The 24,155-nt window shown below is 47.3% G+C and overlaps 1 protein-coding gene across 1 annotated transcript in view; it reads right to left on the reverse strand.

Moving 5' to 3' along the window:
• Nucleotides 1-24,155, reverse strand: part of LOC135208614 (splicing factor U2AF 50 kDa subunit-like) — a 58,484-nt gene that overhangs the window by 16,256 nt on the left and 18,073 nt on the right. Inside the window, exon 5 of the mRNA XM_064240984.1 lies at nt 252-342. Within this exon, the coding sequence (XP_064097054.1) occupies nt 252-342 (91 nt within the window). The remainder of the gene's footprint in view (nt 1-251; nt 343-24,155) is intronic.

Consider the following 24,155-nt stretch of genomic DNA (forward strand, 5'->3'; position numbering starts at 1 on the left):
ACAATCACAACTTTGACATGTTTGGCACAAAATAACTAGAAGCTGTTCTCCTACATAAATATGAATGTTTTCTCAAATATCCAATATCTCTACAAAAAGAAAATTATATTCTTCCAAACCTAAAACAAACAAATTCTCTGGCAGTAACTATTAAATAGACAATGTAGAGGCACAATTTAGGTTGAGACTTCTGTAAATTCATGATTCTCCAAAAACTCCATTTGACAGAAGTCCCACATTATTTTACAAACCTTTGAAATTTATACCATCGAATGCTATGGCTTGAGTTGTTTCATCAATAGAACGAAACTCTAAGAAAGCAAAATTCTTGTCCAGATTCACCTGCAAAAGAAAAGGGCAAGAATAAAGTTTGTATTCATTACAGCATTTAAAATGAAAGACAAATAATAAATTGTATCTCATACCAAAATACACACATCAATTCCAATACAATAATGCTCTGTACATAAAATAAATTGAGACAAAATGAATTCTACAGATGACGACAGTTAGGCAGCAGGGGTTCAAATGCGCCTAGATGTATTTTCAGGGTTTCTTAAAAACATGTAAACACACTGTCGAGATATGGCAACACACACACACAATATATATACATCCTTAAATCCACAGAAGAGTGAAAAACTGTGGACTTGGAACAAGTACTTTAGTAGTATATTCTACTTTTTCAAGTTCACTGACTATAATAGAAGTTAGCAGACCTTTATATACAAAAACAGAAAGAGGGTGGGGTTACAGTTTGTTAATCTGGCCTGCGTGTTCTTTAAGCAAAAGAGACAAGGAGAGAGGATCAAGGGACAATCCAGAATGGATTCCTTTAGCGGCGATCTTTGACCTTGCACATTATCAACGAATTATCCCAGTTAACAGCATGGCCTGTCTTAAGCCAATGAACTGCAACGCCATTATTCGTGAAGCCTCTTGATATAGCATAATGATTAACTTTTGGGAGAAATCTCCACAATAACATCTTGCTGCCAGAAATCCATACAAATTTCAAGACATGAATGTTTCTCTTTTTCAATGCTTCAATAACAGCAACAATTCCATGTTAGTTCATTCATTTTGCCCATTTAATTAGTTGAGGTTTCAAGGTTTACTACATCAGTAGCCTATATATAAGCAAACCTAACAAAGCACACAAGTTAAGAAACCATTTATAGTTAAGGGCGTTCAACATGCTGATACAATGTGCTCTTTCCTGAGTGCTCATTTACAACACTGATTCTCACAATCTAAGAAGTGAAGTAAACATCTAAAGAGATGTACATATTACTATATAAAGTTTTCTCTTGGTTCTTCCTCAAACTTAGCAACTTCAACCTTTCTTGCCAGGAACTCCCTGGTGGATTAAAAAGAATATATTTACTTTCAAGTTGCTAAATTTGTTCCGAAACTTGCCACAGTAAATGAACAATTCAATTTGCTATTTAAGAAAAAAATCATACCTAATCTTTACGAGAAATTAAATCTAAAACATTAAACAAATTGTGAGTTCTAAGTTCTAACACTGATTATGTGAGTAATGGAGCTACACTATAATCTTATTATACAGTAACAATCATTTTATCCACTTCTCATACTAGACTCAAAATGGTGCAGTACAATCTAATCACCCACACTGAATCAAATCTACTATAAATGTGACAAAACAATTCTTCAGAACAAATCAAATTAAATCACTGTTATAAAACAATTCTATCATGCTCAACTCATTAATCCTATGTGCCTCATTTCCCTAACATGGAAGACCCTGTTTTAGTAAAAGATGAAAGGGCAAGAGCTCCAACTGGCAAAGCAGCCAGAAAAGGAAAGGAAATTAGGTAATAAAGAATAAACCATGGAAGAGAAATGACAAAATATAGTTTAATAAAAAAAATTATTTAAAATGAATAAAGCAGGTACTCTATGAGGCAACACTCATGTCTGCCTGCTAAACTAAAAAGCATCTGTGCCAAATTTGATACCCTGAAGCTCTAACAATGCTACCACACAATATGCATACATTCCACAATTTAGTCACCTGAGGAATAAAACTTATGGAACTGTGTGGTTTTGAACCTCTCAAAATAGAACCAATAAAACTAAATTCAGGCAGTCGCCAGGTTACAACAGGTTCAGCTTTCAAATATATTCATAAAAAATCATGGTTTACAACTCATGTTCTGTGGTTACGATGCTTATGATGGAAGAAATATAGATCGAAAACAGCATAATAAAAATTTGGAAGCTTTTCTGAGGAAAAACTCAATAAAAATGCAGGTTACAGTCTTCCAGACACCCAAAGGATTAAAAATGATATTGTTATGTTACAATAAAGTTTCATACATACTTACCTGGCAGATATATACATAGCTAAGACTCCGTCGTCCCCGACAGAAATTCAATTTCGCGCCACTCGCTACAGGTAGGTCAGGTGATCTACCGGCCTGCCCTGGGTGGGCAGGACTAGGAACCTATCCCCGTTTTCTATCATATTTTCTCTCTTCCACCTGTCTCCTGCGGGGAGGCTGGGTGGGCCTTTAATTGTATATATCTGCCAGGTAAGTATGTATGAAAACTTTATTGTAACATAACAATATCATTTCATACAATCAACTTACCTGTCAGATATATACATAGCTGATTGGCACCCTTCGGTGGAGGGTAAGAGACAGCTTCTATATGGAATAGGACATTAAACAACATATGTTGTAGGTATAAATAAAACCTTTGGTTCTACCTGATAGGTGGTAGACTTCGTGGTGTTTGCCCAGTAGTCTGCATCACCTCAAGAAACTTTAGCGAGATATATGATCTATGGCCAAGAGTTTCTTGTGGGTCTGCCGATGGGGTCTTATCCGCTTACTCGGCAGAGCCTAAAAGGACTTTGTCAATGGGTGCTGATCCACTTATATGACAATACACCTTATGAAGGAGCACACAACCAATCCCGACCACCTGATCCTAACCATATGTTAGAACTAAGGATTGTTCCGAGTTATCCCCCCCGAACTCGTTCCAAACAACCGTAACTCAAAACCACTACGCACACATACATAATTTTCCAAAAAAAAAATTTTTATACTCAACTAATTGGATATGACAAGAATTTCTCTTACTGAACAACATAGACGGCCGCCCGTGCTAGCCTAAGTCCTCCATTGTTCGAAGAGACTCTTGACCATATCCAAAAAGAAGAAAGTATATACATTTAAGGATTGGTGTCTGCTCCCGTACCCAGAATCGTATCCGCCGATACGAAAGGACCTAGAGAAAAACATTTCTCATATGTACACACCACGTCTTTCAAGTAATGAGATGCAAAAACTGAGTTGCATCTCCAAAATGTCGTATCTATGATGTTTTTTAAGCGACATATTCTTATGAAACGAGAGAGACGTCGCTATAGCTCTCACTTCATGAGCTTTTACTCTCAACAGTTGTAACTGTTCGTCAGGACAGGCCTTATGAGCGTCTGTAATGACGTTTCTTACAAAGAATGCCAGCGCATTCTTGGACATCAGTCTTGTGGGGTCTTTTACCGCGCACCAAAGACCTTGTCTAGAGCCTCCCATTTGATGTTTTCTCTGAAGGTAGAACTTCAGAGCTCTAACAGGGCATAGAGACCTCTCTGCTTCTCTGCCTACGAGACTCGACATGCCTTTGACTTCGAATGACTTAGGCCAGAGGGATTCGATGGAGATTCTCCGTTTTTTTCGCTAAAACAGGGTCTTCCAAACCGAGCAAATCGCTGAGTCTCCCTTGAATCCCTACTTTATCCTGCAGAGCATGCAATTCACTAATTCTCTTTGCCGTAGCTAAAGATATAGGAATAGGCATTTTCGGGTAATGTCTCTAAACGATGCCCGATGAGGAGGTTCGAATCTTTCCGATGACAGATACTTTAGGACCACGTCTAGGTTCCAGTTCGGAGGTACTGGTTCCTTAGTTCTTTGACTTTGAAGTCTCAAAAGACCTTTATGTTTTTTTTTTTTTTTTTTTTTTTAGATCGTGGAGATCTTATTATCTGCCAGATCTAAACCTCTGTTCCTGAATACAGCCGAGAGCATACTTCTGTATCCCTTTATTGTGGATACGGCTAGATGAGATTTTTCTCTCAGGAATAGCAGGAAATCAGCAATTTCCGCTATAGAGGTAGTGGAGGAGGACAACTTCTTGGATCTACACCACCTTCTAAATACCTCCCACTTTGATTGTATACTTTCGTAGTGGAGGTTCTGCGTGCTCTCGCGATCGCGCTTGCCACTTCGCGAGAAAAGCCTCTCGCTCTGACAAGTCTTTCGATAGTCGAAAGGCAGTCAGAGCGAGAGCGGGGAGGTTTTGGTGGTACCTCTTGAAGTGGTTGTCTGAGAAGATCCATCCTTCTTGGTAGGGATCTTGGAAAATCTACGATCCACTCTACCACCTTCCGTGAACCATTCCTGGGCCGGCCAAAAGGGGGCTATTACGTCCATCCGTCGTCTCTTTTGACCGCCACAAACTTTCTCATTAACTAACCCCAGGATTTTGAATGGGGGAAAAGCATATACGTCTACTCGAGACCAATTTAGCAGGAAGCGTCTACCCATAAGAGCTCTTGGATCTTCCACGACCGAGCAAAAAACTGGGAGCCTTTTTGAAATGAATGAATGCGAGAGATCCACATGAGGAGTTCCCCACAGAGACCAGAGATCGACACACTTCCTCGTGTAGTGTCCATTCTGTATGAAGGACCTGGTTTCCTCCTGCTGAGCCTGTCCGCCCTCACATTCCTTACTCCCTGTACGAAACCTTGTCAGCAGGGAGATGTTTCTGTGAGACGTCCAAAGTAATATGGTCTCTCGTGAGCTCGTAAAGGAACGAGGAGTGCGTCCCTCCCTGTTTCCGAATGTAGGCAAGTGCGGTGGTGTTGTCCACGTTTACTTGCACTACCTTGTTTGACACCAGAGGTTCTAGGCTCTTCAAGGCCAGATGTACGGCGGAAGAGCTCTTTGCAGTTTATGTGCCAAGACTGTTGCTGGTTCCCGGTGCCTGACACTTCCTCTGAGCCTAATGTCGCTCCCCAACCTCTCTCCGACGCGTCGGAGAACAACACTAGGTCTGGGTTCTGTGTTCTTAGAGAGATCCCTTTGTTCTCTTCCAGAGGGAGCAACCACCACTGTAGGTGTGACTTTATCTCCACTGGAATGGGAAAAACGTCCGACAGTTGTCCGGTTTTCCAGCTCCAAGACCTCTTGAGGAAGAATTGAAGCGGACGTATATGAAGTCTTCCTAGAGGGAAGAATTGTTCTAGCGAGGAAAGCGTCCCCATAAGGCTCAAAACATTCCCTCGCCGACGTTTGTTGCTTCTCTAAGAAGAGAGAGACTATCCGCAAACCTTTTGCGATTCTCTCTTGCGAAGGAAAAACTCGAAAACCCCGAGAATCCATCCCGAATCCCCAGATAGACTAGGTCTTGTCTGGGGGTCAGCTGAGACTTCTCGAGGTTCACAAGCAATCCCAACGCTTTGATTAAATCCAGAGTTAACTTTAGGTCCTCCAAGCACTGTCTCTCCGATCTGGCCCTGATGAGCCAGTCGTCCAGATACATAGAGACATTCACTCCTTTGAGGTGAAGAAACCTCGCCACATTCTTCATCAGGCTTGTGAAGACCTGAGGAGCTGTGGACAGGCCGAAACACAAGGCTCTGAACTGAAAGATCCTTCCCCCCGTCATGAAATGGAGGTACTTCTTCGATGAAGGGTGGATCGGGACGTGAAAGTAGGCGTCCTGGAGATCTAAAGACACCATCCATCTCCCTGTCGTTAATGACGCCATGACTGAAGCAGAAGTCTCCATGGAGAACTTCTCCTTCTGAACAAATTTGTTCAGAGAGCTGACGTCCAGTACTGGTCTCCAGCCTCCCGAGGCTTTCTCCACCAGAAAAAGGCGATTGTAAAACCCCGGGAGTGTTGATCCCGTACCAATTCTATCGCTCTCTTGTCCCACATTTGTTCCACCATCGATCGAAGAGTATCCCTCAGCACAGGATCCTTGTATTTGGCTGATAGTTCCCTTGGTATTGACGTTAGGGGAGGAGTGTTCAGGAAAGGGTACGATATCCCCTCCTTAAGATCGCCAAAGATGACGCGTCTGCATTTATCAGTGTCCAGGCTTCCACAAATCCCAGGAGCCTGCACCTACTGGTGCTTGGAGGAGAGAATCTTCATTTTCCCTTCTTAAAGGGACGAAAAGCAGATCTACCTCTCTTCTTCTGAGCCTTCCTCCTTGTGGAAGGTCTGGAGGTCGGACCACCTCGAAAGGGCTGCACCGTTGTACTGGGTCCCTTTCTTGTCCGATGCAGCAACAGGTTTCTTCTTTCTTGCTGACTGCGTCAGCAGATCCTGAGTTGCCTTCTCAGTTAAAGAATGCGCAATGTCCTTTACTAACTGAGAAGGGAACAAAAAGTCAGATAGAGGCGCATATAGAAGTGCTGCTCTCTGAGCATGTGAGACTGCCTTTGTTAAGAAGGCGCCATATACAGTCCTTTTCTTTAAAAGACCTGCCCCAAACAAAGAGGAGATTTCAAAAGATCCATCCTGTACCGCCTTGTCAATACAGGGGTCCTCGAGTTACGACGTTGATCTCCGTTCTTACGATGCATCGTAACACGAATTTCAGCGTAAGTCGGAACATTGAAAAATACCACATGATTTAATGTAAATACCTATCAATAACAACGGAGAGAACAATTCCTTACCTTTATTAGTTTGATTGGCTTGCACACTGGAGAGGAAGCTGCTTCAAACAATCTTTTCGCCTTCTCCTGAATCACCATAAGGCTGACTGGGATACGCCGTTGATTTTGTTCTTCCCAAAACCAAAGCACCAATAACCTTTCCATTTCAATTATTAGACACTACGCTGCTTAGTTATCACTGTCGCTTTCATAGGAGCAGATCCTTTCACATGTTCACGATGCGCTCCTTATCTTTGATAATGGTAGCAACGGTCGAACGGCTAAGGCCAAGCGGCGGCCAATGTTTGTTGGCGTTTCTCCCTTCTCGGATCGCTTTATAATGTCCACTTTAATTTCCATGGTGATGGCCTTTCTTTTCTTCGATGCACTACCATCAGAAGAGTCCGCCTTGCGCTTGGGAGCCATAACAAAGAGCAAAAAGTTACAAAAACGATACAACACGAGGGAGAGGAGAGCAGTGTAAACAACCAAAATGGCGTATGGACGAGGACTGAGCGTAGCGAAGTCGACGCCGTCCTCTCCCCCACAAAGCGTTATTCTTTCCGCCGTTGCGCCTGGAACTAGTTCGCGTTTGTTTACGTTGCTTACGACGCTAAACCGCGTAAGACGGAACGACGCAAAATATTTTTTATATTTTTATGGGGGCGCGTTCGTAACCACGAAACATCGTAAGTCGAGGACCAGCGTAACCCGAGGACTTACTGTACAAGACAATATGCATAACAGGGCTTCAGGTTCGATTCCTTCCGAATCATGGGCTTTCTTGGACACACCCAACGGGACCAATCTAAGAAGTTAAAAACTTCCAATACACGAAAGAGTCCCTTGAGGAGATGATCCAGTTCCGAAATTCCCCACGTAATCCGTGCAGAATTGAGACTTTGACGCCGTGAACTCAACCAAAGTCAAAAAATCTGTTTCGGTTGTAGAAGGGAGAGCAATACCCATATTCTCTCCCTCTGATACCAAATGCCTCTTTTCCCAGCTAATCTTGCTGGAGGCATGCAGAAGACTGTTCTCACTAAGTCTTTCTTAGACTTCATCCATGAGTCTAAGGAATGTAATGCCCTCTTCATCGATATGGGTGGGTTTCATTTTGAGAAAAGACGAAGGCTTCTTCGTCTTAGCACTGGAAAAGAGCGAGCGCGGAGAAGGAGGAGCGGCAGGCGTCAACCGTCGTCTGTACTCCTCAAGAAGTAGGGTAGTCAACACCTTATAGTTAGACAGACCTTCTCTTCCACTATATTCGTCATCCGAGTTTTCCTCTAACTCGGGATCTACATGCGTCCTCCGATCTCTTTCCGACGTTCTTCTTCCTGAGGAGACAAACTCCTAATAGGAGAGGGGCTAAGGGAATGATAATCCTTCCTTTTCCCCGCTCTAATAGTCTTGGAAGGCGTCACAAGCTCCGGCTTCTCTAGAATTTTAGAAGACGCTTCACGCTTATATGACGCTTCCCGTTCGCCAAGCGTCATGGATGACGTCTTTTGCTGACGTCTCGATGACGCTTCCCGCTTGGAAGACGCTCCGCTCTCCAAAGGCGTCCTACTTGGCGTCATAATATTGGACGGAGCGTCCATGTCTATGTTCCGTTTCCAATGACGCTTCGCGTCTAAAAGACGTCTTACGTCTCTCTGGCGTTACGAAACTCTCGTAAGCACCTGTTCTCGCTCTCGAACTAGACTCTTCTGTAAGACGTTTAGCCGTTTCCCGTCTGTATGACGCTCTCGTTGAACAGGTGAGAGAGGACGAGACTTCTTAATTGGAAGCGTCACGTCCTTCCGACGTGGCGCTAAAACTCCCACTAGAGATGACAGTTGCTCTTGACTTGCCATAATGAATCTTTCTTGACGCTTCTCCCACGTCCAGTGCATGACGTCTTTCGTCATCACTCGGGGGATGAAGAAGGAAAGGGTACTTCCGCGTACACTTCAGGTGACGCTGACGCCACCTTCGCTTCTTGCTAGAAAGACGGAGCGTCATCTGAGAAGCGCTCTGGACTAGAATCTATGTCAGGCTTCATATGACGCTTCAGCGGTCTCGACAAGTTCGATTCCTTCCACCCTCGTTTAGGTGAGGGAGAGGGAGAGGACGAGAAACACTCGCGAAGGACGCTTTTTTCTGTAGCGCCCTTGAGCCGCCTGCCACGAAGCAGAGCTAGCTGAAGGGACGTCTGACCGTTGGGGATTCCCCACAACCTCCTTAAGGCTTTCGACTTTCCTTCTCCTCTGGGCTTGTGAGCTTGGAAGAGGTCTAGGCCTGGAGGGGGGGAGGGAGAGGGTAGCGTCGCCAGGGACGATCAACAAACGCCCCCATCCACAACACTGGGAGGGAAGCTCACTTCACTGTAATGCTCACTTTCACTAGCCTTACCTTTGAAGTCAGCCATCTTGGACTTCATGTCTCTAATTTGTAGCTTCAGATTGGCGATTTCCGATGCCGAATCCGAAAAGCACTCTGAGAATGAGATACATAGGGAGAATCTACATCAGTAGGATTAGAATTATCAGTGAAAGGCTCAATAGGCCTTGAACTCCACACCCTTTCAATCGTCTAATTCTATCCCTCTCTAACTTCTTCAAATAAGAAGTCAAAGTCTTCCACTCTTCGCATTCAAACTCTCGCATTCCTTACAAGTATAATAGCAGAACACTGAAACCCCCTACATTTACGGCATACAGTGTGAGGATCAACCGAAGCTTTCGGTATCCCCACCCTGCAGCCTACATTCACACACATTCTCACACTCACATTAGAATCAGACATACTGAGAAAAATCCAAAAGAGTTATTCAAAAACAGTCCACTGTAGCGAATGCCAAAACAACACGATCCAAATACGTCACCAAAAAGCCGAAAAACGATGATCAAAGGATGAAAAATGAATCTAAGTCAGGAGGTAATAACAACAATGTTGATACACCGGCGACAGAGAAAATATGATAGAAAACGGGGATGGTTCCTAGTCCTGCCACCCAGAAGCAGCGGTGAGATCACCTGACCTACCTGTAGCGAGTGGCGCGAAATTTGAATTTCTGTCGGGGACGACGGAGTCTTAGCTATGTATATATCTGACAGGTAAGTTGATTGTATGAAAAATACCAAATTTGTAACTATTTGTATTTTTTCATAACTAACAAACTGAGGTCTTAACATTAGGATTTACTAGCGCCAAGCTGGAAACCGGTAGAATTAAAATTACACTTGTGAGATCCAGGGACTAATGGCATCTATACCAGGTCACGGGGCATGTATACCAGAATGCCCACGGCTACCTGTGACCCATCAGTTATATTTCTAACCCAGTTTAGACTGCTAGAGGGGTGGTTCGAGGTGGGCCTTTAACTGTTAAGACTCAGGTTTGTTAGTTATGAAAAATACAAATTATTACAAATTTGGTATTTGTTCATACAGACTTACTATTGGAGGGAGGTAGTCTCTACAACTGACTGGGAGTTTGCCACCCTTATCCTTTCCGAATATATAGGGAAATTCTAAGAGAATGGACAATGAACCTAGGACCAAAGATATAAGCGGATCTATTGGTTTCCTCCCACTGGGTGTAGATACCATTCTACTGTTTACTCTTGTCCCGTTGAGGACTGGAATCAACCCCCTTCACCCCTCTGTTTTACTTATTATCCAGAGGGTGTGTTGCTACTGAAAAGTATATCATCAGCTAAGATAGCTTCACAGTAATGGCTGACCATCTCACCTGCATCTAGTCCGTTCCAGCACATGACGGTACTCGCCTTCATATTGCCCGTAGTTAAAGGAGTTAGGAAGAAAGTAGTAAAGAAAAAAAGACCAGTCATCCCATTCATTCTACCTTTCATACCTTCATCTTAGACTAGACGCAAACTGACCCGCCAGGGGCACTGGATGAACTATATCACTTGTTGGGCCGCCACCACTGGACCCAAGGAAAAGGTGTCCAAGGATCTATGGCAACATCTTTCAAATAAAATGAGGTGAAAGTTGTTTGACGCTTCCACACGCCAGCTTTCAGAATTTTATCCACAGACATGTTCTTCTTAAATGCCAGGGAAGCACTCACACCCCTGATGTCATGAGCTCTAGCTCCCACCTGGCTATCTGACCCTCTGTCTTCTGCAGTATAAGCATCTCTGATCGTCTCCCTTAGCCAAAATGATATTGTATTTTTGGACACTTCCTCTTGTTCCGTCCTGTACTTACGAACAACCTCTGGCACCCCGGCCTGAGGTGCCTTGTTCTCTTTAAGTACTCCCTTAGTGCCCTGACGGGGCACAGGAGCATTTCAGCTTTGTCGTTGTCTACAAAGTCTGCCAAGGAAGGTATGGTAAAGGAGTCGAATCTGCCGTCTACTATTGTTGGATTTTGGGTCTTTGCCACGAATTCTGGGACAAACTCACACACCATTGATCTCCAACCTCTCGAGTGCTTTATGAGATATGAGAGGCCATGTAGCTCCCCCACCCTTTTGGTTGAAGCCAGGGCCAATAAGAAGACTGTCTTCAGGGTCGGCTCCTATCCTGGACTGCCTTAGTGGTTCGTAGGGGGGTTTTGTCAGACTACTCAGTACCTTGGTCAGATCCCAATCTGGGGCTTTTAGCTCCTTTGGTGGGCATGACTGTTCAAAGCTCCTCATCAGCATGGCCACTCCCATGAAGACGATATTTCCACTCCTTTCATTCGTAAGACTGAGGCTGAGCAGCCCTTGTTTACCCCTTCACTGCAGATACAGACATATGTTTTTTCTGTTCTGGAGATATATCGAAAAGTCTGCTAACTGCTGAATAGTGGTACCGAGTGGAGACACGTTCCCTCTACGACACCAATCACAGTATGCTGACCACTTTTCCTTGGTATACTGTCGCAGATGATTTTCTGATATTACCTGCCATCTGAGTTGCTGCTTTCTGCGAAAACCCTCGCTCTCGGAGGAGATACTTGACAGTCTCCACCCGTGAAGCGATAGGACTTCACCGACTGGTGGTACCTCTCCACGTGAGGCTGACACAGAAGGTTGCTCCATGGAGGTAACTCTCTTGGCACATCTACTAGGAGTTCCAGTAGGTCTGGAAACCACTCTGCTTTCGGCCATAACGGGGCTACCAGGGTCATCTTGAGGTTCTGAGACCGCATTACCCTGTTCAGAACCTGACGGATTAGACAAAATGGAGGAAATGCGTACACGTCCAGATTGTCCCAGGGGTGTTGTAGCGCATCTTCTGCTACTGCCTCTGTGTCCGGGACTACTGAACAATACACTTCCAACTTTTTGTTGTACCTGGTTCGCGAATAGGTCTATGATCGGTCCTTCCCACAACATGAGCATCCTGTCCACTACCTGTTGGTGTAGGGACCACTCCGTTCCCAGAATCTGATCATGCGGCTCAACTTGTCGGCCACTATGTTTCTTTTTCCCGGAATATACCTGGCCTTGATGTCTACCAGGTTCTCTATAGCCCACTGGTGAAGTTGAACTGTCATCACATGTAACTGCCGAGAAACTAGGCCTCCTTGCTTGTTTATATAAGCTACTACTGTGGTGTTGTCTGACATCAATACCACTGAGTGTCCCTTTACTCTCTCCCTGAATTCTTGTATAGCCAGGAAAGCTGCTTTCAACTCCAGCACGTTTTATATGGAGTTCTCTGTCCTTGCAACTCCATTTTGCTGACACCATCAACTCCTCCATATGGGCTCCCCAGCCATTTTAGTGACGCATCCGAGAACAGCAAGAGGTCTGGGGAGGATTGTTGAGGGGGACACCCACTGTCAGATTGTCGTCGTCCACCCACCACAGCAAGTCTTTCCTCACTTCTGCCGACAAGGGAATTTGCTCGTACGGGTGATCTACTGTTGGTGACCAAAACTCCTTCATCCTCCATTGTAGGGACCGAAGGTGTAGCCTTCCTTGTGGTACTAGCTTCTCCAGGGAGGTTTCGGATTCCCAGCACCACCTGCCACTGTCTTGCTGGCTGTGTCTGCTTTCCCAGAAAGGCATTCACCACTTGTTTGCATTTCTCTACTCTTTGGTCTGTCGGGAATACTTTGGCTTGTGTTGTGTCTATCACCATTCCCAGATATTCCAAACATTGACTTGGATCCAGCTGCGACTTCTGCTGATTCACCACAAATACCTAGGCTGTGACAAAGCTGCAGGAGGGGGCCGCCCTGTCCCCTGAGTAATTTCTCCCTGGACTTTGCTATCCCAGCCAATCGTCCAGTATCTTATTACCCTGATCCCCTGACATGCGCCCAAACAGCCGACACGAGGGTAAACATCTTGTTAAAAACTTGAGGAGACGTTGTCAATCCGAAAGCACAGGAGGCCTTGAACTCGAAAGCTTTCCCTGCAAGACTGAAGCGGAGAAATTTCCTTGAGGACTGATGGGACTGGTATCTGAAAGTATGCGTCCCTTTAGATCGACTGTCAGCATAAAGTCTCCGATCCCTGGACTTTGCTGTAGAACCGTTTTCTTTTTCGGAGTTTCCATCTTGAAACTGGTTTTCCTTATAAACAGATTTCAGCGTTGACAGGTCTATTACTTCCTCCACTCCCCGTTGGCTTTGGGTACCAGAAAATCCTGCTGTAGAAGCCTTTTGTCGGACTGCATCTTGTTGCACAGCTCCTTTTTCCATCATCTTTCTTCACTTCGTCCCTGCAGAAATTGGGGCCTTCTTGAGATTTGTGGCATAAGTGACGTGGGGGGTTAATGGTTGATCTGTCAGGGGCGGGGTTTACCTCGAACGGAATCAAATACCCGATCCTGAGAACATCCACCACCCCTGCTCTGCCCCTAGTTCCTGCCACACCTTCCCAGTGATTTGCCAGGCAACCCCCCACTGGTGTGGCCGAGTGATGGGAGGGCGCCCATCCTATCTTCTTGAGCCTCTCCCTCTTCCCCTATTGCCCCTTCCTCTGTTTGTTTCTATTGTGAAAGGGCCGATGAGTTATCCTCTTTGGGGAAGAGGGTCTTGTGACTCTATTAGGGATGCTATGTCTCACTGTCTTCTTTCGAGGCATCTGCTGTTGTCTTCCCTACAAAGGAGTAGTTTGACTGTTAGAGGTTTTCCTAACTGCCTGTGCTTGCACCACCTATCGTTAGTGTCCATCCTCCTTCTATCTATCGCCTCTTCCAGTATGACCTCTGGCACAGTAGTTTGCGATTCCAAGATATCCCCATTCCTCATTGCTAACAGGGAATCCAAATCCACATTGCGGCTTAGTCTAGCCAATGCTGCATCTCTCCTCATTAGCAGGATATTTGCAAAACCCAAACTTGGCACTTACGTTTGTCAGGTACGCAATCGCCTTGGACCCTGACTGTAGTAATCTAATGAACAATGGTTCATCCACTACTTTCCTTGTTGCTTCCGAGGATGCAATTTTCGCCACTGCTGTTGACCAAAGGTCTAACCAGGACGCAGCCTGAAAGACAGAGCTGTTGCTTCTAACGTAGACAGCCTCTTGGTACGTCATCGAAGGGCACTCCATTTTTAACCTGATCCAAGGTTAATCCAGGCCTTAACCTTACAACATTAGGGTTCATTTGTCTAGACAGCAAAGGGACCTTCGGTGTCGTATAATATTTTCCTTTGCTTTATCATTGGAGGGGGAATAAATTTAATTGATCTATTAGATCTTAAGGAATTATCCCTCCCCCTGCAATCTTTGCGTTTACGTGTTGCAAGACCGATTCCGCATGACTTGAACAAGGCAATTCATACGACACCTTGGTATCCCTCTTTAGTCCCAACACCATGTCAATTCCAGGAGGAAGCTACTGGCCGGTGTTTCTGTCTTCTCCGAAAGGCTATTGAATTGACGAATCAAATCAATAACCTCTGCATACGAGGCCAGAAACTCTTGGTTTTCTCCTTCCTCCGGCTCTAGTGTACCACTCTCCGTCACGAGAGATGTTGTCTCGCCTCTATCTTCTGACAGAACGGCCCAGAATTCCACGGCCGCCTGCCCCTACGGCCGCGGGTCTCTTTGATCTTTGCTGGCCGCTGTTGGCTCGATCCCAGATAGTCAGCAGGGGAACGAGAATGTCTCACTCTTTCTCTGCTCACGGATCTAGACGATAATCTCGTCTAGATCTCCAGATGAAGGCTCCCTTAAGACGAGAGGTAAGTTCGTCTCTATTAGCATTGGCATCGTTTTCGAGCGTCGGCGAGCCCGGCCTCGGCCTTCTATCCAGACGGACACTGCCTTCCACGAACGTATCCGCCGAGGTTGCCAACTCTCTATTTTTCGTACTTTTTAATAGGAGCCTTATCGTCCTTCGTACGTATTTTTGAACGGCCTTACGGGCGAAACTGGGACCTGCATTCCATCCTCTGCTGCACCTTTCGCCGCCAACGTCGATTTTACCAGAGGTATCGCAGTTTTTGCGATCCGAACTGGCAACTCCGCCTCGGCCGCTAGCTCGCCGGCCGTCACCTCTCTCGCTTGTTCAGACTCTTGCGAACAGCTTCGTCTGCCAACCTTGTGCTTAACAGCCACTGATTTTCCGACCTTCTTGCTGACTTGGAAATGACAGTCTTGGTCCGAAGAAGAGGAAGAATTGATTCTTCTCCTCTTGGCCCGAGGATCCGCTAGGAACTCCTGAATCCTCCTCCAACGCTTGACTGGCGCTCGCCGTGACGTTATCGGACTTAGCGATGACGCCGAACTAGAGGAAGAAGACGAAGAAGGCGAATATCACTTTTTCTTTTTGTCTCTCTTATTCATTCTCTCCTCTATAGGGTGATGTGTTCACGACCCGGACAAGGTCTCGACCCGGACAGTCTTGATTAACCAATGAACGATCGAGCCTAGGATGACGTCAGAGCTATGACGTATGAGGGAAGGCGGTCCTAACTAGACGCCATTTGCAAACCTACCCGCCAACGCTTCGCTTGTAAACAAGGTAAGAATTTCGATTTTAAGAGGTCGCGATCTTAATTTTCGGCATCAGGATATATTGTGCCATGACCACGAATAAGGCGTGATCAACTTGTAATAAGTTTTGTTATGTAATATAGCCATATTGGCATAAAATCAGTGATAATACGGAATGCCTAAACAAGAATGGACTCGCTTCGGGTACCTGCGAAAAAATTTATGCCGTGTTCTCGACTCGGACAGTTTTTGAAATTCATGCAAATTAAGTGTACTGGAAAAACCAATTAAAAAGTGAATGATTGCATAGTTCTTACAACTATAATGTACCATATGTGAGATAAAGCCATGGAAAAAGCTGAAATGGGTGTTTGCCACGGCTAAATATCGAGTGATTTTTCGAAGTGTTTTATTGATGGAAGTGAATTATTTTTAGCATTAATATGTGCCCCATTAGTGTTTACTTCTCCAAATTGAAATATTTAACCTAGGCCAATTGTTTATATTTTTTTTACGAATTTTTAAAAAAATTATGTGCGTGGTCCCAACTCGACAGTGTGCACGTGTTGTCCGAGTCGACAACGGAGTATAAGAAGGATTTTATTTTTTTTTTTAAATGACTCTGTCAATCACTCTCATTTTAACCTATAAAACCAATATTAATATGACAATTTGTCCGAAAATGACAATTTGTCTAAAATTGCATTTTTTCCTAACTATACAAACCTGAGGTCCTTTTACAATAGGAAGGTACTAGCGGCAGCTGGATAGGTCGTAAGCTTTCGAACAAGGGTTCGGTAGTTAACTGCTTGTCCGACAGGCGCGCGCAAGCGCGACTGGGAGGTAAACAAATCACTTTTGCTTTTGGCCCAAGCAAAAACTGCAGAGTGAGGGTGGCCATGAGGTGGGGCTATGTGTAAAAGGACCTCAGTTTGTATAGTTAGGAAAAATGCAATTTTAGACAAATTGTCATTTGTTCCGACACGGCAATACAAACCTTCGGTCCTTTTACAATAGGAAGACTCACTTCTTGGTGGGTGGAATCTGAGTCTTTTGTGAAACACTGGTGTTCGCCCAACCTTGGAAGCCTCCCTGGTCGTAAGAGCGAGGGAGGGATCCAAGCCTCTGTCCGATTGATCGGGGTGTGCACCGCAGGATCAATGGTCAGACCTCTGGACCGAGTACAATGAGAGAGGCAAGCGTATCTCTTCGTACCAGCAATGTAAGAACTTGTTCCTGTACAGGAGCAAAGTTAAAGTCATGGTTTTTGACTCTTGTAGGCATCCCACTTCCCCCCTTGTAGAAGGAAGTGGTGGATATTCTGCTCCCATCCCTCGTGAAAGGGATAGGATGGGGCTCTGTCATATAGCTCACGGCATCTCGTCCTTATCCAGCAGGGTGATGACCGTATCCCTCTACCCACAGGTAGAGGGGTATAGATAGAAAGAGAAGCCAGTCACTTTCTCATCACTATCTATTCATACAGTCACACCAGGACTCGATGCTGTTCAGCCTGCTAGGGTCTGGGTTAGCTAGACGACGTGTGAGCAGCCACCACGGGTCCTAAGGAAACCGATCCAAGGACCTATGGGCAATATCCAAGAGGTATAAGGAAGTTGCCGGTGGTCTGGTTGTACCAGACCCCTGCCTTCCATACCTGCGCCACGGAGAAGTTCTTACGAAACGCCAACGAGGGGCCAATACTTCTGACTTCGTGAGTTCTCGGACGGGACGTACGGATGTCGTCACTACCATCAGCCTCATACGCCCTCCTGAAGACCTCACGCTCGCCAGGACTAACCAATCGTCGAGATACCCCATCAGACATATCCCGTGCGAATGGCCCCAAGCAGACACCAGAGTGAACACTTGCGTGAACACCTGTGGGGCGGTTGAGAGACCAAAGCAACGTGGCCTGAGCTGTACACATCCGTCCGTCGAGGATGAAGCGGAGGTACTTTCCGAAGGACTGATGAATGGGTATTTGTAGATACGCATCCTTCAAGTCCACTGAAAGCATGAAATCGTTCTCCCTGATAGAGTCGAGCACTGAGCGTGCCGTCTCCATCGTGAACCGGGTCTGGCGAACCAACCGGTTCGGGGGAGAGAGATCTATCACTGGGCGCCAGCCTGTCGTAGACTTTTCCACCAGGAAGAGTCGGCTGTAAAGCCCGGTGACTGATCCGTACCGCCATTTCTACAGTTTCTCTTGCTCAGCATGGTCTTGATCTCCTGTCTCAATGCTACGTCCTTCGATGCCCCAGGAACGTACGCCTGCTGATGGACCGGTCCCGGGTCCCAATGGCTGGCCAGGCACCCCCCCCCCCCCACCTTCCGGCAGCAGGTGAGGGGGAATGCCGTCCTTCCACTGTGAACGTCGTCTGGCTGGGCTGATCGAGACCTGACAGGAGAGAGCCGATACCGCTCCGACTCATTCCAGTCCTCGTCGAGGTCGAAACCTCAGGAGGACCGAAGGATATATAAATCGATGTCCGAAGACACGTAGAAACGCCTCTGTCGCAGTAGAGGAGGTGAAGGAGCTTGTTCGACCGTCTAGAACCGAGAGAGCCTTCTTGTCCGGAGACGAGAGACTACCTGGCTCAACCCAGTCGGCAAGCTCCGATCGCGTCAGACCCACCGTCGATTTGGATTCCCTCTCGGGTCCCAAAACGACTCGAGCCGAGACGTGGCTCTGCTGGTGGGAGCGGCGATCCTTCCCCGAGGTCATTGTGCTGACGAATCAGCGCCGTAACTCGGCAAAGTTCCTCTGGATCTCGGAAGTCACAGCATCTTGCAGAGTGGGACCGTTGGAAGAAACCCCTTCGAAAACAAGAGCATATTCCGAGTTCAACCTTCCTCCTAAGGAAGGGGGAACAGCGACAGCCCTCTCAGTCTTTTCCCCATCCACTTGCGCATACGTCCTGGCCGGTCCAAGAACCGTGCCTGGCACGTAGGGCGTCGTGGTGGAATCATGAGGGGGCGCACCCCTCACGATCACTCCTCAATACCTCGCTCCTCCCGGTGTAACCCGAGGAGGTTGAAGGTACGGGAGAGGCAGACCTGACGCTCCCATCGTCGCTCGCTGGCAGAACCCAGCAGGCTTGAGGGCTGCAGGCGATCGTCAAACCCGCGGTGACGATCGAAGCTTGCGGGAGGGCCTGGTCGCACCGTCTCGCTGTGGAGAACGGCTGGACTGAGCACAGCAAGCGATCTCGTGTCGAAAGAGCTGGTGCTGGTTGCCGTTCCCGATCGCTCTCTGTGAGGCGACGGTCAGAGGCGACCTGCAGGGCTCCACTGTCGCAGTGAGACCGGTGCTTGTCCTCACGGCACGTTCACGTCGCTGGTTCCAGCCGTGGCCTGGCACCGGCGAACGGGAAGGACCTCTTAACGGAGGACCTCTTCAGCCTCAGCCCGTGGTCGGTCGTGGACCGTCACGTTCCTCCCCGGGTAGCCAAGCTGGTCGCCGCGGAGAGTGAGAGCTGGTCTGAGGTGAGAGTCGCATGAGCGGCTGTCACCATTCTTCCGCCCCGTGCCGTGAACCTGACGCTGAGCGGACTCAGAGGTCTGGTTTCCTGGCTGCACGGTCCGCTGTAGGCGACCGTACACTCTGGTACCCTCCCGCGAACGAGAGGGCCGAGACGGACCCTGATGCAGTGGCAGAACCACTGACAACCAGGCGAGGAAGTACCGGTGTTAGCCGGTACCCCCGCCCTCTGGTCCCCGTAGTCTTCTTCCTTGCGGAAGAAGAGACGGGCCCCGCGCTCCCGAAGGAGCGGAGGAGGACCAGCGGAAGGAACCCTCCCGTCCCACCGAGGTGAGACGGGTCCCGAGAAGCTCCCGTAGGAAGCTTCTTAGGAGGGAGGAGGCGACCTTCTTCTCCTCGGCTGTAAAGCCTTAGAAGTCGAAGGGGAAGAGGCGGCGGCCGACGACGATGAAGAAGATGAAGACGACGACCACGACACCTTCCTCCTCTTCTTCGTCAGCTTCCTCAGGACAGACGTAAGATCTGCTATCCAGGGCGAGCCGGGGCTGCTGTAGCCGAAGCCACAGGGCCCGGACGCACCTGTACAGACAGACCAAAGTCTGGGGTAGTACCACCACGAACAGGGACGACATCAGCAGGTATGGGCATCTCAGGAACAGCAGGCACGGTCCACACATCATCGGTAGGGACAGCCAGCGCAGCAACGGCAGGAACAGCCAGCGCAGCAACGGCAGGACAGCCAGCGCAGCAACTGCATGGACAGTCAGCCCAGAATCGGCAGGTACGGCAGGCAGCACCGGAAACACAGGAAGTGGAGCAGCAGCCAGCAACATCCTGGTACCGGGCGGCAGGTCCAGGGGCGAGTTCTAGGGCAGCGGAAGTGTGGGTCGCTGCAGCGCGGCAACCACGGAGCGGCGGCGGCACGCCCCCCGTCTCGGTACGGCGAACGGCACTTCACAGCGGCTGTAGCAAGACTGTTACCCAACGTGAGGCGAGTACACCAGGTGAGGAGGGACGTCGTCACCTGGTTGCGTGGTCACCACTCCATGGGTGACCGCAGTAGGCCCAGACATAGAACCGCAGCACCCCTGGACACCAGCACGCTCTGCAATTGGAAGGACGCACCCCATACCTCACCAAGGTCCACCCTCGTGGCAGTAGCACCTGCGGAAATAATAGTAGTTACGATTAATGGGGGGGGGGGGGGAAATCCCCTCGTGCGGGGGTTTTGATCCCTCCCGAACGAGTGGAAGACCCCTAATACAATTGTACATCGGGCACCGAGCGCCCTCCCCCGCGCTCGACGGATCGTGCGAGGAGAAGAACGCCGATAACCTCCCCCCCCCCCCCCCCCCCCAAGGGGAAGAGCCATCTGTGGGAACTGAGCGGGGGGGGTGGGGGGCTCGTTCCCCACCCCCGCACAGTTACCCATGTACCCAACAACAAAATAAGAGCCCTAGAGCAATCGTGCCATCTGCACGAATACAAGGCATAAGGATCAATTCCTGACTGAGCGAACTTGAACCAAAAAATATTGATGCAATCAATAATAAGGAACAAAATGAAAATGCATCTTGCAAAACGATTCACTTCACAATGAATAAGGGCTCGGATCGAGCGCATTTGCGCCCTCGGTACCGAGCGCAAGGGTGAAAGGTTTCATTCCTTACCTTTATGGATCAAGGTTTCTGGAAACCTTGATCCATAATGAATTGATGCAATCAACAAATATATGAAAAATGAAAAGACTACTGCGCTTGCGATTTCACTTCATACAAATAAAAGGGGAAGGATCAATTCCCGTGAATAGCGGAACATTGATCCCAGTCAACAATGCAATCTCAATAAAAAAATGAAAATGAAAAAGAACTGCACTTGCGATTTCACTTCATTCAAAATAAAAAGGGGGAAGGATCAATCTCCGGGTAAGCTCGGAAACTGATCCAAAATGAGTATTGCTACAATAAAAAATAATATATGAAAATGAAAAAAGAATACTGTACTTGCGATCCACTTTCATACTGAATAAGTTTCCGTGCCGAGCGCATTTCGTTCGGCAACGGGCATACAGGTCAAAAAAAATATAAATGAAAAGAGCACTTACTTACGATTTTCATCTACACATTTCCAACCCAATATACGCTCGAGCGAGCGCCTCGCCCTCGGCACCGAGCATACACAATACGAGGATCATTCTGGGAAAATGAATTCCCGCAATTACGCCCTTCAGTCCCGGCACTCGGGTAATTCGGAGGGCGTTGTGAACCAAGATCCTTTAATTCACAATTGCAATCAATGAAATGATTGTACTTACAATTCAGTTTCACTAGATACATAGAAAGAAAAACACAATCATGCGAAAGCAAACGACGATGAAGCGGGCAGAGAGCGATGATACACGTCCACACGCCAGCAGGCCGAAAGCAAAAGTGATTTGTTTACCTCCCAGTCGCGCGCGCGCGCCTGTCGGACAAGCAGTTAACTACCGAACCCCTTGTTCGAAAGCTTACGACCTATCCAGCTGCCGCTAGTACCTTCCTATTGTAAAAGGACCGAAGGTTTGTATGCCGTGTCGGAACAATTGCATTTTTCCTAACTATACAAACCTGAGGTCCTTTAACATAGGAGTAACTAGCGGCAGCTGGGACGGTCGTAAGCTTCGACAAGGGAGAGAACGGTAGTTAACTGCTTGTCCGATCGTGCGCGCGCCCGCGCGCCCGAGAGGTGAGAATCACTTTTGCTTTAGGCCCATGCAAAAAGTTGCAGAGTGAGGGGTGGCATGAGGTGGGACTATATGTAAAGGACCTCAGGTTTGTATAGTTAGGAAAAATGCAATTTTCGACAAATTGTCATTTGTTCCGATACGTAATACAAACCCTCGGTCCTTTAACAATAGGAAGACTCACTTCTTGGTGGGAGGAATCTGAGTCTTTTTGGTGAACAGACTGGTGTTCGTCCAACCCTGGAGTGCCTCCCTGGTCGTAAGAGCAAGGGAGGGATCCAAACCTCTGTCCGATTGATCGGGGTGTGCACCGCAGGATCAATGGTCAGACCTCTGGGCCAAGTACTAAGAGAGAGGCAAGCGTATCTCTTCGTACCAGCAAGCAAGAACTTGTTCCTGTTTGCAAGAGACAATCATAAAATGATGGGTTGTCTCAAGTTGGCATCCACTTCCTCCCCCTTGTTGAGGAAGTGGTGGATATTTACTCCTATCCCTACTGAAAGGGATAGGATGGTGCTCTATTGAGTAGCTCACCTGGCATCTCGTCCTTACCACGCAGGGTGACGACCGTGTCCCTCTACCCAGAGGTAGAGAGGGAAGAAAAAGATGGGAAGAGGAGCCAGTCACACTCTCATTCCTCATCCATTCTTACGGTCACACCAGACTCGATGCTGTTCAGCCTGCGAGGGTCTGGGTTAACTACACAACGTGTTGAGCAACCACCACGGTTCCCAAGGAAAAGATCCAAGGAACTGTGGGCAATATCCTGAAGGTAGAAGGAGGTGCATGCGGTCCGGTTGGACCAGGCGCCTGCTTCATTACCTGCGCCACGGAGAAGTTCTTGCGGAACGCGAGAGAATGATGAGAGGCGTCCACACTCATCCTGGTGTCGAGTTTCTTCAGACAGCTCCGTCGCGCCTTCACAGAGACAAAGCAGCATAGCCTTCGTATCGGAGGCGGTGAGTCCATTAGGGAGGGTATTGTGAAGGACTCGAACCAATCGTCAGTTACCGAAGGGTTCTGAGTCTTCGCTACGAAGATCGGTACGAAATCGAGCGTCACAAATCCCCATCCCTTTGTGCTTGACTTCTCAAGAAGAAGTCATGCAGTTACCTAAGACGAAAAGAAGGGAATAGTCGTATGACCTATCCCTCTTCTTGACTTTGGTTATGTACAGTACTCATACTGACAAGCTATTAAGACGAAGTAAATGATTGCTCTGGAACAACCGAAACTAAGTCCACAGCATAGTTCGTAACTGACTCGGGAGCTCTGACAGCTGCCGACTGACTGGTTCGGAATCAGTAGAGGCAAGTTGTCCAAGCATCCGGGTAAGTCACGTGACCTTCGCCCTTTAAAGTTATGCTTGAGAGACCAAACAAATAAAATATTTGTTAGTCACCGATGCTGGACGGCGCGGCGATGATTCTCTTAATGCATAAGCTCAAAAGGCGAAAGTCAATTGCCTTCAAAAGACCGAGGTCCCTGATGGCAAGAAAATCTCATAGACGTTGAATCTCAGCTTAAGAGAACAACTATGTGACGTTGAAGACGAAGGTAGGCAATGAATGCAACCTACGTCTTCCAGCTGAATCGAGAGAAGGAATCTCAAGATTCTAAACCTGTGCTTACAATGACTGAAAACGCTAACGCCATTTCATTGCTGTCCGTTGTGCAATGAAAGCGGGGCTTTCTTCAGTAATGAAACACAGGGGAGAGCCGCTTGGAAGAACTGCTCTCATGGGCCTGAACGTTTGGAAGTAGAGCTGGCAGGTGTGGGAGTAGGCGATGTTTCAATTTCAAATACATCGCTAATCCGGGGTGAACAATGAACAATTGCACACCTCCGAATACAAGATATTTTGAGGACAAACTCAGATTCCGCAAAAATCATTCGCATTATCGAGATACGATGCAGCAAGAGACTATTACAGAATTCTGTTACCGTGCGGTAAACAGAAAGATGAGAGTCGAATAGATATCTCTTGTTTAAAATTCTCGCAATACCGAAGACGATGAATACTAGGCGTTCACGGCAGTAGATGGTCATTCATGTATGCGAGAATCCCCGTTAATCAGAGACTTAAGTCCGTGATTGTTGGGCAGAGATACGGTTGGTATTCAATCAAAGCAGGTGAGAAAGACATACCAACCATCAATCTCAAAGCGGCAGCTGTACTGAAATGCAGCCTCGGGCAATTCAATACGCAGTAGCTGTCGCCGACTCGTCATCCTTGAGTTGCCAAGTAATCCTTTCCACGAAGGAATGCTTCGGCTAGAACCACCGAGCATAAAAAGATATGCTCGAGCATATATTATGCGAAACGAATTTCGGT

This window comes from Macrobrachium nipponense, chromosome 35 (assembly GCF_015104395.2).
Source record: "Macrobrachium nipponense isolate FS-2020 chromosome 35, ASM1510439v2, whole genome shotgun sequence".
Lineage (NCBI taxonomy): Eukaryota > Metazoa > Arthropoda > Malacostraca > Decapoda > Palaemonidae > Macrobrachium > Macrobrachium nipponense.